The following is an 11,455-nucleotide window of genomic DNA, read 5'->3' as shown; positions in this document are numbered from 1 at the left end:
AAAAAAAAAAAAAAGGGTTAGAAATGAAAATATGAGAGATGAGATAAGAAAGATGAAAGTAAGAGGAAAGAGGTGCGGCCCAACAAGTCAGGAGAATCTCAGCTAAACGGAGTCGGCTACGTGGACCCTAGCCCTCCAATAGGCTCTATCCTCACCACTTCCCCTATAGTCATTTGAGGAATGCCCTTTGCTCTTTTAGCTCTTTTAATTTGGATCAGGTCACTTCTCCTTACTGCGGTGTCCTTAGGCTCATGGCGGGCTAGGATCCAAGAAGTAAAAACTTTTAAAGAGATATAAACCGTGGCTGCTTAATAGCTATCTAAATTTCTCCTAGCACCTCTTTCTTCTACCTTCGGAAACCCTAAACCCAGTCCAGCAAGTAATACAAACCTATAAAGAGATCAATCTTCAGCAAGAGTCCATTATATTGCCGAATGTAATCCTCTGGTAAGACAATTCAACTAAACACTATATTTCATTATAAATTGCAAATCTTATGCCCCTTGAAACTTGTTGATTTGGACATTTAGGTTTTTAATCTTCTTGCAAATGTGTACTTTCAAATCTTCTTGCAAATGTGTGCGGAAGGATAAATCCTGACATTGTTGGCAAACATCGTTCACCGGGCTCCAAGGGTCCAAGGTTCTAAACAGGGAGTCGGGTCCAGCCCATTCTGATCTGATTGAATCTGTTGATTCTGATTTTTAGAATGAATGTGGATGTGATTGGCCTTTGGGTTTTTCATGAGTTCTAGTTTAATTTTTTTGGTACAAGTAATTTAGAATTAGTACATCTGTGAAGAATTTCAAGATCTGTTGATCCGTAGACAATTTCCTAGAATTAGGGATATGATGCTAATGTTGAGATGGGCCACTAACTCAGCCATGTAGTTTGTCTTATGTATTAATTTATCTGTCTGAACATCAAAACAACTAGATCATCCTTCCTAAAAATTCCCGGTGTGGCTCTGTCCAATCTGTGACTGCGGATCCAGTTGTGCCATGTTGAAGGGTGATGCTGCTATCCTGTTTGTTGGATATCCAGAGAATGTTTTGGATTGGCCACATTCCTCAACCATATCCCTTCTCATGTATAGGTATGCACCCTCTCAAAATTCCAAGCATTGGCGTGGATTCTAAATTATTAGGCCAATTTGGTTGCCTGAAGCAAAAGTGTAGGTGGCATAGCAAAGACAAGACCTTTTGCATTTAAGACAAAACACCATCAGGATTCGTTGACAATTTGATTACCCAAAATGCTCCCCATTGAACAGAAGGCTCTACATGGTGCCAGCTCCATGTAATCACCATTGATGACCCATTAGAGCAGGAAATACAACAATATCACACTACCTGCTTACCAACTGATATCAAATTCAATCTGAACTGCTTTCTGATATCTAATTAAAGGATAAATATCTGGATAAACATTTGGACCGATTTTGGAACTCACTATCCATTACATCCCAAAGCATAGCAAAATCCAGGTGCAGAAACTAAGCTGCTTGTTCCTATATACTAAACCTTTAGATCTTTGAAAGCATATGAAATAACTTTGATGAATCTATTTCAAATATATACTTACTATCTTTCAGCTCGTTTGATTACTTTGAGCTTAACACCATGCTTGAAACTAAGAATCATTCCATAGTCGATTGCCAATGGTTTCTCCATGTTGGGGGAATGTCGAAAAATGTATCTTCTGTAGAGATGAATCAGGACAAGCTTTATCTCTTGGATTGAGAATTTCTGTCCAATGCATGCTCGAGGCCCAATTCCGAACGGGATATGTGCATAAGGATGCCGTTGTTTTTCTTCCTCACAGGTAGGATCGAACCGCTCGGGGCGAAATTTCTCTGGTTCAGGGAAATGCTTAGGGTCTTTAGCTAGCACCCCAAGTGCTAACCAAACCCATGTACCCTGTACAAAAGATAAACTGAATGAACTTTCCTGTAAAGAACTTGCTAATAACATGTAGCTGTGTTGTGTATATATCTGTGTTTACTATGATAATATCACATTTCAGACATCTTTAAATATTATCTTACCTTGGGGAGGATGCAGCCTCCTATCTCTGTTTGTTTGGATGTTTCTCTTGCAACCAATGGGGACACAGTATAAAACCTCATTGCCTCTTTTATCACCTGAAATTAATGAACAATTTAGAGAATATAAATAGAAAACTAGCCCTGATTTATCTTTTTATTTTTTTATTTTTATGAAATATATTGATTTATATTTGGTGATTCACTTATGAAACCTGTTAGTTGGATGAGGCCACCTGGGCCTGGAGCATTGTCGAATTTATATTTTCTCCCCCATTATCGAGCCTGGAGCTTTAAAGCCAGATGTTCTTAAAATTAAAGAAGTTTATCTGTCTAAATAGATCACTTTTTATTTTAAAGAAAACTAAATGGGGTTGGACTGTGGCAACTCATGGGAGAAACAATTCTTTTCGATGGTGTGGATATCCAGAGGACTACAAGTTTTTTCCCCTCATTCCCATTGCCATTGTTTTTTGTGTTGAGAAGAATGCTAGAAGTCCTTGGCTACCATCACTGAATCACCTAGTACCCAAGGTGTGGGTATTGCTGTAACATTTCATCCAAAAAATAAAGGTATTACTGTTAACATATGAACAGTAAGAACTAGAATTATTATTGATACTCGAACTCACAGGGAAGAAAATTGTTTTATGGATGGAATCAAATATGTAGTATTTACATACAAAGGTATTTGGTTATTGGGAAACAATCAATATACTTTTAATTTCAAATCAGGATCAACTAGGAGAAATCCAACTACTCCATTTCATGCCCTAGGGAGCCACAACATGCAAGATGTTGATTCGAGAATAACCTAGACTTTATCGTAGTAGTATTTTTCCTTTTGTTCATCATTGAACTAAGTTAGTTTGGCTTCAAATGAGCTAAAGCCTTTTTTTCTGTTTCAACTCCTGAAGTCCAACTCATATGCTAAAGCTGTGTTTGACTGCATTCCTAAGAAAATGTCTTGGAAGGGAAAAAAATAGAGTTGTTGGGACTATGAGTGAAAGGTGAGAGGTTTCCTTTATAATATTTCTTGCTTTTGGTTGTTGGAACAAAGTTTGTAAAAGAATCCTGTCTCAAAATATCTTTCATAGTATGGTCTTTACTTTTCTCTGGGAAAGCTACAAAAAAGACATTCCAAAACTTTTGAGAATGGCTCTCCCTTCCCAATCTTCATAGAAAAATAGCCAAAATTTAGATCATATATATAATCTGTTTAGGTAGACATGCATGCAGAATCATATGCCCACAACTTCTAATCCTTAGATAAAGTTCAATGGAGGAGAAAATAGAGGTCCAAGAAGTGATTCTTACTTGATCAAGATACTGAAACTTGCCCTGAAGATCATGTGCTGTTGGCATCAGATCATATGGCCCGAAGCTATCAATCTCATGGAGTAACTTCTTCTCAACTTCTGGATGCTCAGCGACAAGATAAAGGATCGAAGAGAGTGTAAAGGATGTAGTTGCTGAACCAGCAAGCAAGTGTTCATAAGTGAGTGCACTGATGTAGTCATAGGTGAAGACATTCTTGGACACAGTATCTGAATCCCTAGAATTTAATATCAGTGTCAAGAAGTCCTTTGATAATTTTCTGTCTTTTTCCTTAATTCTCTTTGCTACTATTTCATCAAGCCGTCTAGTTAATCTCTGGTTTGTCTGATCAATTTTCCAGTCAGTAGTTCCTGGTATCCTCTCGAGGATTTGCCTGCAAGGTTCTTGGAGGATAGGGGCTAATAGTCCCAAGATCATGGAGAATGAACCTGAGAGGTCCATCCTGAGAGCTGTGGTTGAGTAGATATGTTGTTTGATAAAATCTGCAACTTCATCATCATTGCTGTATCCATGATCATGATCAGTACTGCCATTAATGTTCTTCATTGAATTATTGTTCAAGTTCTGCTGTTTAGAGAGGCCAAAGTCGAATCCAAATGCAGCTTTTCCAATGATATCAGTGGACAGTCTAATGAAAAGAGTAGAGAAATCAATGTCGTCTTCTTCTTCAAAGGCTGGAAGGTTAAGAGTAGTGGCTGAGTCAACGAGTGATTGCATGGTAGGAACCAAGTTGGAGAGGTGAGACGGCTGGTAGACTGATATTATTGTGTTTCGCATTGTAGACCATCTTGCATCCCTGCAAACTCAAAGAAGTTTTGTTGGCTCTCTCTAAAGTTATAAAGATAACTCTAAACACCCCCCCCCCCACACACACACACAATTCTTTTTGCAAGATATGGAAACTTTTAAACAGAAATCAGCTGTAGAGAAACTCCAGCCGAGAGAGGAAATGTACAAGGTGGGGGGGGGGATTAAGCCACCAGACATGAGAGAGAAAAATCTACTCACCTTTAACCAGAAGATGAGCCTCCCTAACAGAGTCTCAAGGTACATAAGGGGAAAAAAAACTACAAATAGATAGATAACATATCATTTACAATTGCGTAGGATAGCACATATGTTTATGACCAAACAAACACAAATCTCGAGCACCAGCTCAAAAATGGGTGTTTTAAGTTCTCTCTAGTTATTTGATTTTTTATCTCCCAATCAGGAAAAAAAAAAAAAAAAAAACCATTGAAGCCCGATTAAGGGACGAAGGAAACTCACAAATTAAGTAATTCTAAAATTTAATTAATTAAATTGAATTTTACCAATTGAATTAGAATACGAAGGCTCAATTTTTATGTGACTAAAAAAAAGATTATTCTAAAAAGTGAAAAAGAAAAGTCCAATACATGGTGGGTGACAAGATTGAAAGGACTCGAAATTTTACATGGCCATTGTAAATGATACCTTATATGGGGAAAGTAAGATGGTGAATCTTGTCATCTGGATGGTTTATTTGGTCACTGCCATTCTAATGAAGAGGATGATGGCCTTATCAATCAACAAACAATTTTATTATCAGGAAAATAATGTAGGAGCATTTCAACAAATACACTTATGAACCCATGCATTTCAAAATACCCGTTAACCCATAGACACCTTTTTTGAGACCCTGTTTGATTTGATTGGTCGAACTAATTATATCGCCCATTGAGGTATATAATGTAATCATTGCTTTTTTGAGTACTTTATTCTCTAGATGAATCACAAGTCAAATTTAATAATCCATCTGAAATATAATGTCCACAAGAAGCTCAAAATTTTATAAAAGAAACTAGGCTTCAAATTATTTCTATTATGTCACAGTTTTTCCTTTCAAGTTCATTTTCATAACTATGGCTTTCTTTTAAAGCCCAAGTATTTTCTATTTAATTGTTGAATTGGAAAACTTTGTGAAGACGACATCCATATTACCATCTATTGGTCTTGTGAATTTGGGTGTATTCTACAATTTTTCTACATAAAGAGATAATCTTAAAAATTAAATAAATAAAAATTCAATTTTGGTACATGCGTTGCAAGTTTGTTCTAATCCTAAAGATAAAAGGTACAAGCTTAACATGGTATGCCATTCAATTGAGATAGGATCCTAAACTTGACATGGGCTAATCTTAAGGCATGGGGGTTTTCCATTCAATAATTGGTTAACTAAACAAACCTTCTATGTGACTGAGAAAGGTAGCTGTCAAGGGAAGGCTGCCTTGACTTCCTTGATGCCTACCAAGAGTATCTTTTCACATTTTTTTGAGGTGTAGGATTTATCTTTTCACATAGATTGGAGGGTTAATAGGGCCCCAAGTAGAATTGAACTCATCACCTGTTCTGAGGTGTTGGTCCTTGCCAACTGATCTAACCCTTGGGATTTTTTTCATCCAACTTATTAGGTGAGAAAATATTTACTTTCCATTTTCAAGTATTATTCTACTCATGGAACTCAGCTTTGGCCAAATACTTGGCACATGGGTGCTTGAGGGGACTTGAATTATTTCTCCTCAACATAATCAGATACAGACTAAGCGGTCATGTGGTAGATTACTTGCCCTAAATTTCATGAAGAAAAGATTACTTGCCCAAATAAATTATTTTAATCCACCTAGAAAATTCCTCAGGTTAAACTGTTTTTTTGGTTACTATCCACCTAAGGAGCTCCTCTATACTTTAATATTTATTGTGTAGAAAATAAATAATTCACATGAATAGACACACCGCCCATGTGCGGAAAATTAGCGAGCGGCACCAATGGGTTGCAGGATTGGGTATTATATAGGAGAGGTAGGAAGGTCATTTCAAGAGGAAAAGAGAGAGATATACACAATGACGCTAACTTATGGTACACTGGTGGTGTGCCAGCCTTTTTAAAATGTTTGGTGAGAGAAATTGTTTCCCAGGCCATTGAAATGTAAACTTAATGTATTATGATAGATTTTGAAGATGGAATTTTGTATTTGTGTGGTGAAATTTAGGATCTTTTTCTATCTTATCGGAAGGTGAATAAAGTGGCTTATCCTCCATTAAAAGGTTTGAATAAAGGAGCTTTGGTGCTTTTTCCATTCTGGATGAGCTTCCTTTTTTAGTTTGACAATGAAATTTGGTATGTATCTTATGGGGTAAGGTTCTCTGGGCCACACTAGGTATCCTAATATCTCTGTGTCTATCTTTTTTCTACAGTCATGAAATTGACCTGGTTGCCTGCTATGTACAATACTGTTTTATCGCACCTTATCAGTGCACTACTTTATGTTGCTTGCTTAGAAAAACCTCTCCTATATAATACTTTTGCTTTCTCATGTAAGGTCTCTCCAAGGTTTAAAAACTCTAAATCAGGTGTGTAATCAATCTTTATCAATTTTGATTCAAATTGACTTACAATGTATTGAAATCGGTCACTCAGCTGAACTCAGTGTGCTAGGGACTCAGGTTGAATTGGAATTATTGTCCCAAATCAGTCGATTCTATAAATTACCACACTTATAATGCAGGGGGGGGGGGGGGTCTAGCAATCCCCTCCCTAAAGAAAGAACTACATTAATAAAGGGAAAGGGTTCCCTCGAACGCCCGTTTTCTATTGCGGGTGTCTGTATGTTCTCTCTTGCGAATCTTCCAATTGGGGAGGGGGAAGGGGGTGTTATTTCCAAACCAGTAAAATATGGGGAGTGTGCAAAAGTGATCTACATACTAGCGTTGTGGACGTTAGCTGTAGTCGTTATCTTTTACAGTCATCCTTCATATGTAGTTGTAGTCATCCTTCCATATGTAGTTGTGGTTATGTTTGTATAGACCGTTTATAGTCAAAAGGAAGGCTGACTATAAGCTGACTGTACAAAGATAACCATAGCTATACATGGAAGGATGACTGTACAAGAGAAGGCTACAGCTAACAGTGGGGATTTTTTCCCCATTAATAAAATTGGTAAGGGAAAGCCTAGGTCCTGAATTATTCTGCTTGGGTGTGCTAACCTACAGAAACAACCACACAAATCACTCATGGTCTTACACTCCTATCTGAAGAAACCCCTTAAAATAAGAGATAAAGAATACTTATTATGTTTCTTGAGGTGAGCATTTTAGTTAAAGAATAAGAAAAGATTAAAAGAATACCTGGAGAAGAAAAGTCCCTTTTGATGAAGAGGGGACCCTGAGATGGGAGAAGGCATGCTTCTGTTGCTGAAATCCTTGAATTTCTTTATCCCAACCTCCCTACACAGTTCTGGGTCTGCTACTATCACCAACGGCTGCCTACCCATTTGAAACCTGCTCCAATATCACATCATATAATAAAATGCATATATAGCTCTTCTTGAGAACTCTTTGGAAGAGGAAGAAGAAGAAGAAGAAGAAGAAGTACCTAAAGATGGGCCCATAGCGTTTGGCAAGGATACTGAAGACATCAGGACCATGCTTTGCTAGTAAGGGAAGGTGACCAACGATTGGAGTGGTGGGAGGACCAGGTACTTTTCTCACACGCCAGTAGGGTGCATAGAAGTACACCAAACCACCAACTGCCAGGGCCAGTAGGCTAAAGAAAAATTTTAAACTGCAAATATCCACTATCAAAGCCATATGTGTGAGTGTGTGTGAGAGAGAGAGAGAGAGAGAGAGAGAGAGAGAGGTGCTCTTGCAGAGGAAGAAGGCTCCACCCACCATTATATATATACGGAAAAAAGAAGAAGTTGCAGTGGAGGAGAGAACCTTAAAGGGATGTCTATCGCTTAATTGGTTTTGAGGATAGGATATGAATTGTGGAATGGCACCAAACAACACCCACAGGCCATAAATGCTCTTGCTTTTTTAACTTTCTTTTCTCTTTAGATTTCATTCTTCCTCCTAATGATGGGTTTTATTACTGGAGCCCAAAAGGGACTCATCAGATGATCCAGTTGACCATAAATTCATACTTGAACTCAATAGTGTTTCACCTTATTAAGCCAATATGCTGTGGTCCCTGACTAAGAAATTATCAAATCTAAAACACCATTAATAAACCTGAACAACTTGCAGTTAGACCGATTAAATCTACTCCATTGCCAATTCAAATGGTTTTGATAATTATATTTATTCTGAATGCACATTGTCAGAAATATAGATAAAAATATGCAATATGGAAGTGCAATGGCTTTATTTGGTTGTAAGGGGAATTAAAGGGAAGGGAAGTGAAATTGAGACCGACCATTTATAAACGGGCCGACCTCAAGCCCGACACGTTTAATAGACGGTCAGGGCCAGACCGGTCTATAAAAGGTCAGTCCCGGTCCGTTTAGTCGGGTCGGGCCACGAATTGACACCCCTACATTTAATGATGGCCCAATGGTCAGTGGTTGGGCTATGCATAAACTGACACACTTTACTGACTGCAAATCAAATGTCGACTCAAGTGAGTGTGCTATATTGGAGGGCTCCAACGGTACTACGATACAAAGTTAGATCAGCCATTGGAGTGTCAGAGTACTTTGTAAGGTGGGCGAACGTGGCCATAGGAGCTGTAAGTGGCTTGCAAGTGGTTATATTTGCCTTAGACAATAAGTCAAGGATATATTGACGTTGAGATAAGAGTAACCTCTGTTTAACTGGAACCACATTGATGCCCAAAAAATAGTGAAGTGGGCCGAGATCTTTAATGGCAAATGCACTTGCAATTTTGCTAATGAAGGCATTAAGGATAGTTTTGTTGCTGCCGATAATGATGACTTCAAGACAACTCACCAAATTAGAAGAGAAGATTTCTCCAAATTAGTTAACGCCCAACATGACAAGTCTATCTATAAGACGCCTCACCTAATTAAAAGAGAAGATTTCTCTCAATCAATCAACGCTCAATATGGCAAGTATATCTTACAGATGCTCATGGTTGGAAGGAGTAGTTGTGATTTAAATTGGAATAACCATTTTGACTCAATGCCACCTATAATTACTTTCTATAGAGGAACCTCTCCTTATAGGCATTGTAAATCATCTTTAAATAGAGATGATAATCTCAGCCAAAGTGAATAAGGAAAAACAACATTCGAGGACGTAGGTCACAGTTGACTGAACCTCGTAAAATCTGATTCTCTTTCTCTTTCTGTCTCTTTATCTTCTTCTTCTTATTTTATGTTGCATCCTTTAGCCACAAGGCGGGCTTTATAATGGTCTAGAGTGCCATCCGCGTTACGCTTAATGTGGAAAACCTATTTGCTACCGACAATGTTCATGGATGAGTTTGGGGTACAAAAGCCCATGTTTCATTCTTTATGAGAACTGTGAATTCAGCATCCATTGCTTGCCGCCACTGAGGAAAGTGGTTTGCAATGGTGAAGGACGAGGGCTATGTAGGTTCTAAAGGAGAAGGGGAGGTGATGGCAGTAAGAACTTTAATACGACGAGTCCCATCTTGATTTTGTGTGATCATGGGATGGTGTGGAACAGGGGGAGGGGCAGTGGGAAGCTTTACAATGGTATCAATGGTAGGAGCGGTAGGGACAATATGCGGTTCTGGAGAGAGGTCCGGTGAGGTAATGGTTTCTGGGTATTTAGGGGAGGTAATGGTGAAGGGGTCGGTGATGAGGGAGTATTTGTGGATGGGAACCATTAGACAAGTGGTGTGACGATCCAAGAAGACGGTAAGTACCAGACCCACTTGGGAGATCGGTGAGGTGTTCCCACCAAGAATACGACAAGTATCAGGGGGTTTGGGAGATAGGTGAGGGTGTGTAAACTTTAGTCCCACATTGCCTAAAGAGAGATTATTGGACTAGTTAATAATCTCTAGCCTCCTTAATATGGCACAACATGTTTTAAAGCCTTGAGGCTCATGGGCAAAAAAGAACAATATTGTGCAAAGTTAATGAGGCTGGGGTGTTACACCAATTGTGAGCGCCAAAGGAAGTAATTTGATTCTGAAAGCTTAATTGGAATAAAATTGTTAAATGATGGAAAACGGGTGGTGGTGGTGGTGGTGGGAGAGGAGGGGTGCTCTGGTGCCATGATAAAATAAGAAGAAGACGATAAAGAGAGAGAGATTTTACGAGGTTCAGTCAATGGTGACCTACATCCTCGAATATTGTTTTTCCATATTCACTTTGGCTGAGATTATCATTTCTATTTAAAAATGATTTACAATGTCTATAAGAAAGGTTCCTCTATAAAAGGTAATTATAGGTGGCATTAAGCCACAATGGTTATTCCAATTTAAATCACAACTACTCTTTCCAACCATGAGCATCTTCAAGATAAACTTGTCATGTTGAACGTTGATTGATTCTCTTCTAATTTGGTGAGGTGTCTTGTAGATAGACTTGTCATGTTGGGCGTTGATTGATTGTGAGAAATCTTAGCTTCTAATTTGGTGAGGCATCTTATAGATAGACTTGGCATGTAGGGCATTGATTAATTTGGAGAAATCTTCCCTTCTAATTAGGAAAGCAATTTTTGTAATGAAACTTTGAAAATAAAAAATTTGAAGAGTTTTTCTTGATAAGGTAACTAAACAAAATTAGTTTTTTTTTTTTTTTTAACGAAAGCAATTGAGAGGAGGGAATATAGAAAGATGTATAATGGGAAAAGATAGATAGATGGAGATATAATGAATATGTAAAGATTTCAGGGAAAGAGAGTGGAACGTGAGAGAGAGGAGGGAAAGAGCTTCAAATGGAAAAGGAAATGGAAGTCGAAGAGAGAGAGAGAGAGAGAGAGAGAGAGAGAGAGAGAGAGAGAGAGAGAGAGAGAGAGAGAGAGTAGTAGTTTTTTTATTCATTTATTTTTATATAAGGAGGCGTGAGATTTTCACAAAATGAATAAAGTAATTTTTTAGAAAAATATTTAATTATATATATATATATATATGTAAAGGATACCAAAAAAATAAGAAAAATAAGAAGGATAAAGAAGGAGATTGCCCATGAACCTAGCAGAAGTGCACGCCCCCTTCTCTCTCGCTCTATTGAGACTCAAAGTACTTTTTTTTTTTTGAAGGAATAATACATAGATTGTGGCAAGAAAGAAGGAGAGAGGAGCGTGAAAGAGAGGAGGAAAAGGAGAGAGAGAGAGAGA

General features: G+C 38.0%; 1 protein-coding gene and 1 long non-coding RNA gene across 5 annotated transcripts in view; one reads left to right on the top strand and one right to left on the bottom strand.

Annotated features, from left to right (window-relative positions):
- Positions 1 to 3,932, top strand: part of LOC122071385 — a 5,509-nt gene extending 1,577 nt beyond the window's left edge. The window contains exons 3-4 of one of the 4 annotated variants that reach the window (XR_006138166.1): positions 3,413 to 3,542; positions 3,723 to 3,932. This is a non-coding gene — a long non-coding RNA (uncharacterized LOC122071385). Of the gene's footprint in view, positions 1 to 3,267; positions 3,543 to 3,722 lie in introns of all 4 variants that reach the window. The other 3 variants (XR_006138169.1, XR_006138167.1, XR_006138168.1) reach the window with 3 other exon arrangements.
- On the bottom strand, positions 1,370 to 8,172 carry LOC122071384 (cytochrome P450 711A1). The gene is made up of 5 exons (XM_042635728.1): positions 7,776 to 8,172; positions 7,529 to 7,681; positions 3,362 to 4,178; positions 2,048 to 2,143; positions 1,370 to 1,919 (listed from the first exon to the last, which is right to left on the bottom strand). The coding sequence occupies exons 1-5, from the start codon at positions 8,072 to 8,074 to the stop codon at positions 1,584 to 1,586; spliced, it is 1,701 nt and encodes a 566-aa protein (XP_042491662.1). The 5' UTR covers positions 8,075 to 8,172; the 3' UTR covers positions 1,370 to 1,583.
- Positions 8,173 to 11,455: the final 3,283 nt, after the last annotated feature.

The sequence above is a fragment of the Macadamia integrifolia genome, unplaced genomic scaffold (genome assembly GCF_013358625.1).
Source record: "Macadamia integrifolia cultivar HAES 741 unplaced genomic scaffold, SCU_Mint_v3 scaffold_216A, whole genome shotgun sequence".
Taxonomy (NCBI): Eukaryota; Viridiplantae; Streptophyta; class Magnoliopsida; order Proteales; family Proteaceae; genus Macadamia; species Macadamia integrifolia.
The sequence above is the reverse complement of the archived record's forward strand: the minus strand, read 5'-3'. Positions and strand labels throughout refer to the sequence as shown.

Coding starts and splice junctions, on each gene's coding strand:
- LOC122071384 (XM_042635728.1), bottom strand. CDS start 8,074: ATGGTGGGTGGAGCCTTCTTCCTCTGCAAGAGCACCTCTCTCTCTCTC. Junction 7,682..7,775: donor CGCTATGGGCCCATCTTTAG/GTACTTCTTCTT, acceptor ATATTGGAGCAG/GTTTCAAATGGGTAGGCAGC. Junction 1,920..2,047: donor GAGGCTGCATCCTCCCCAAG/GTAAGATAATAT, acceptor TCTTTTGTACAG/GGTACATGGGTTTGGTTAGC.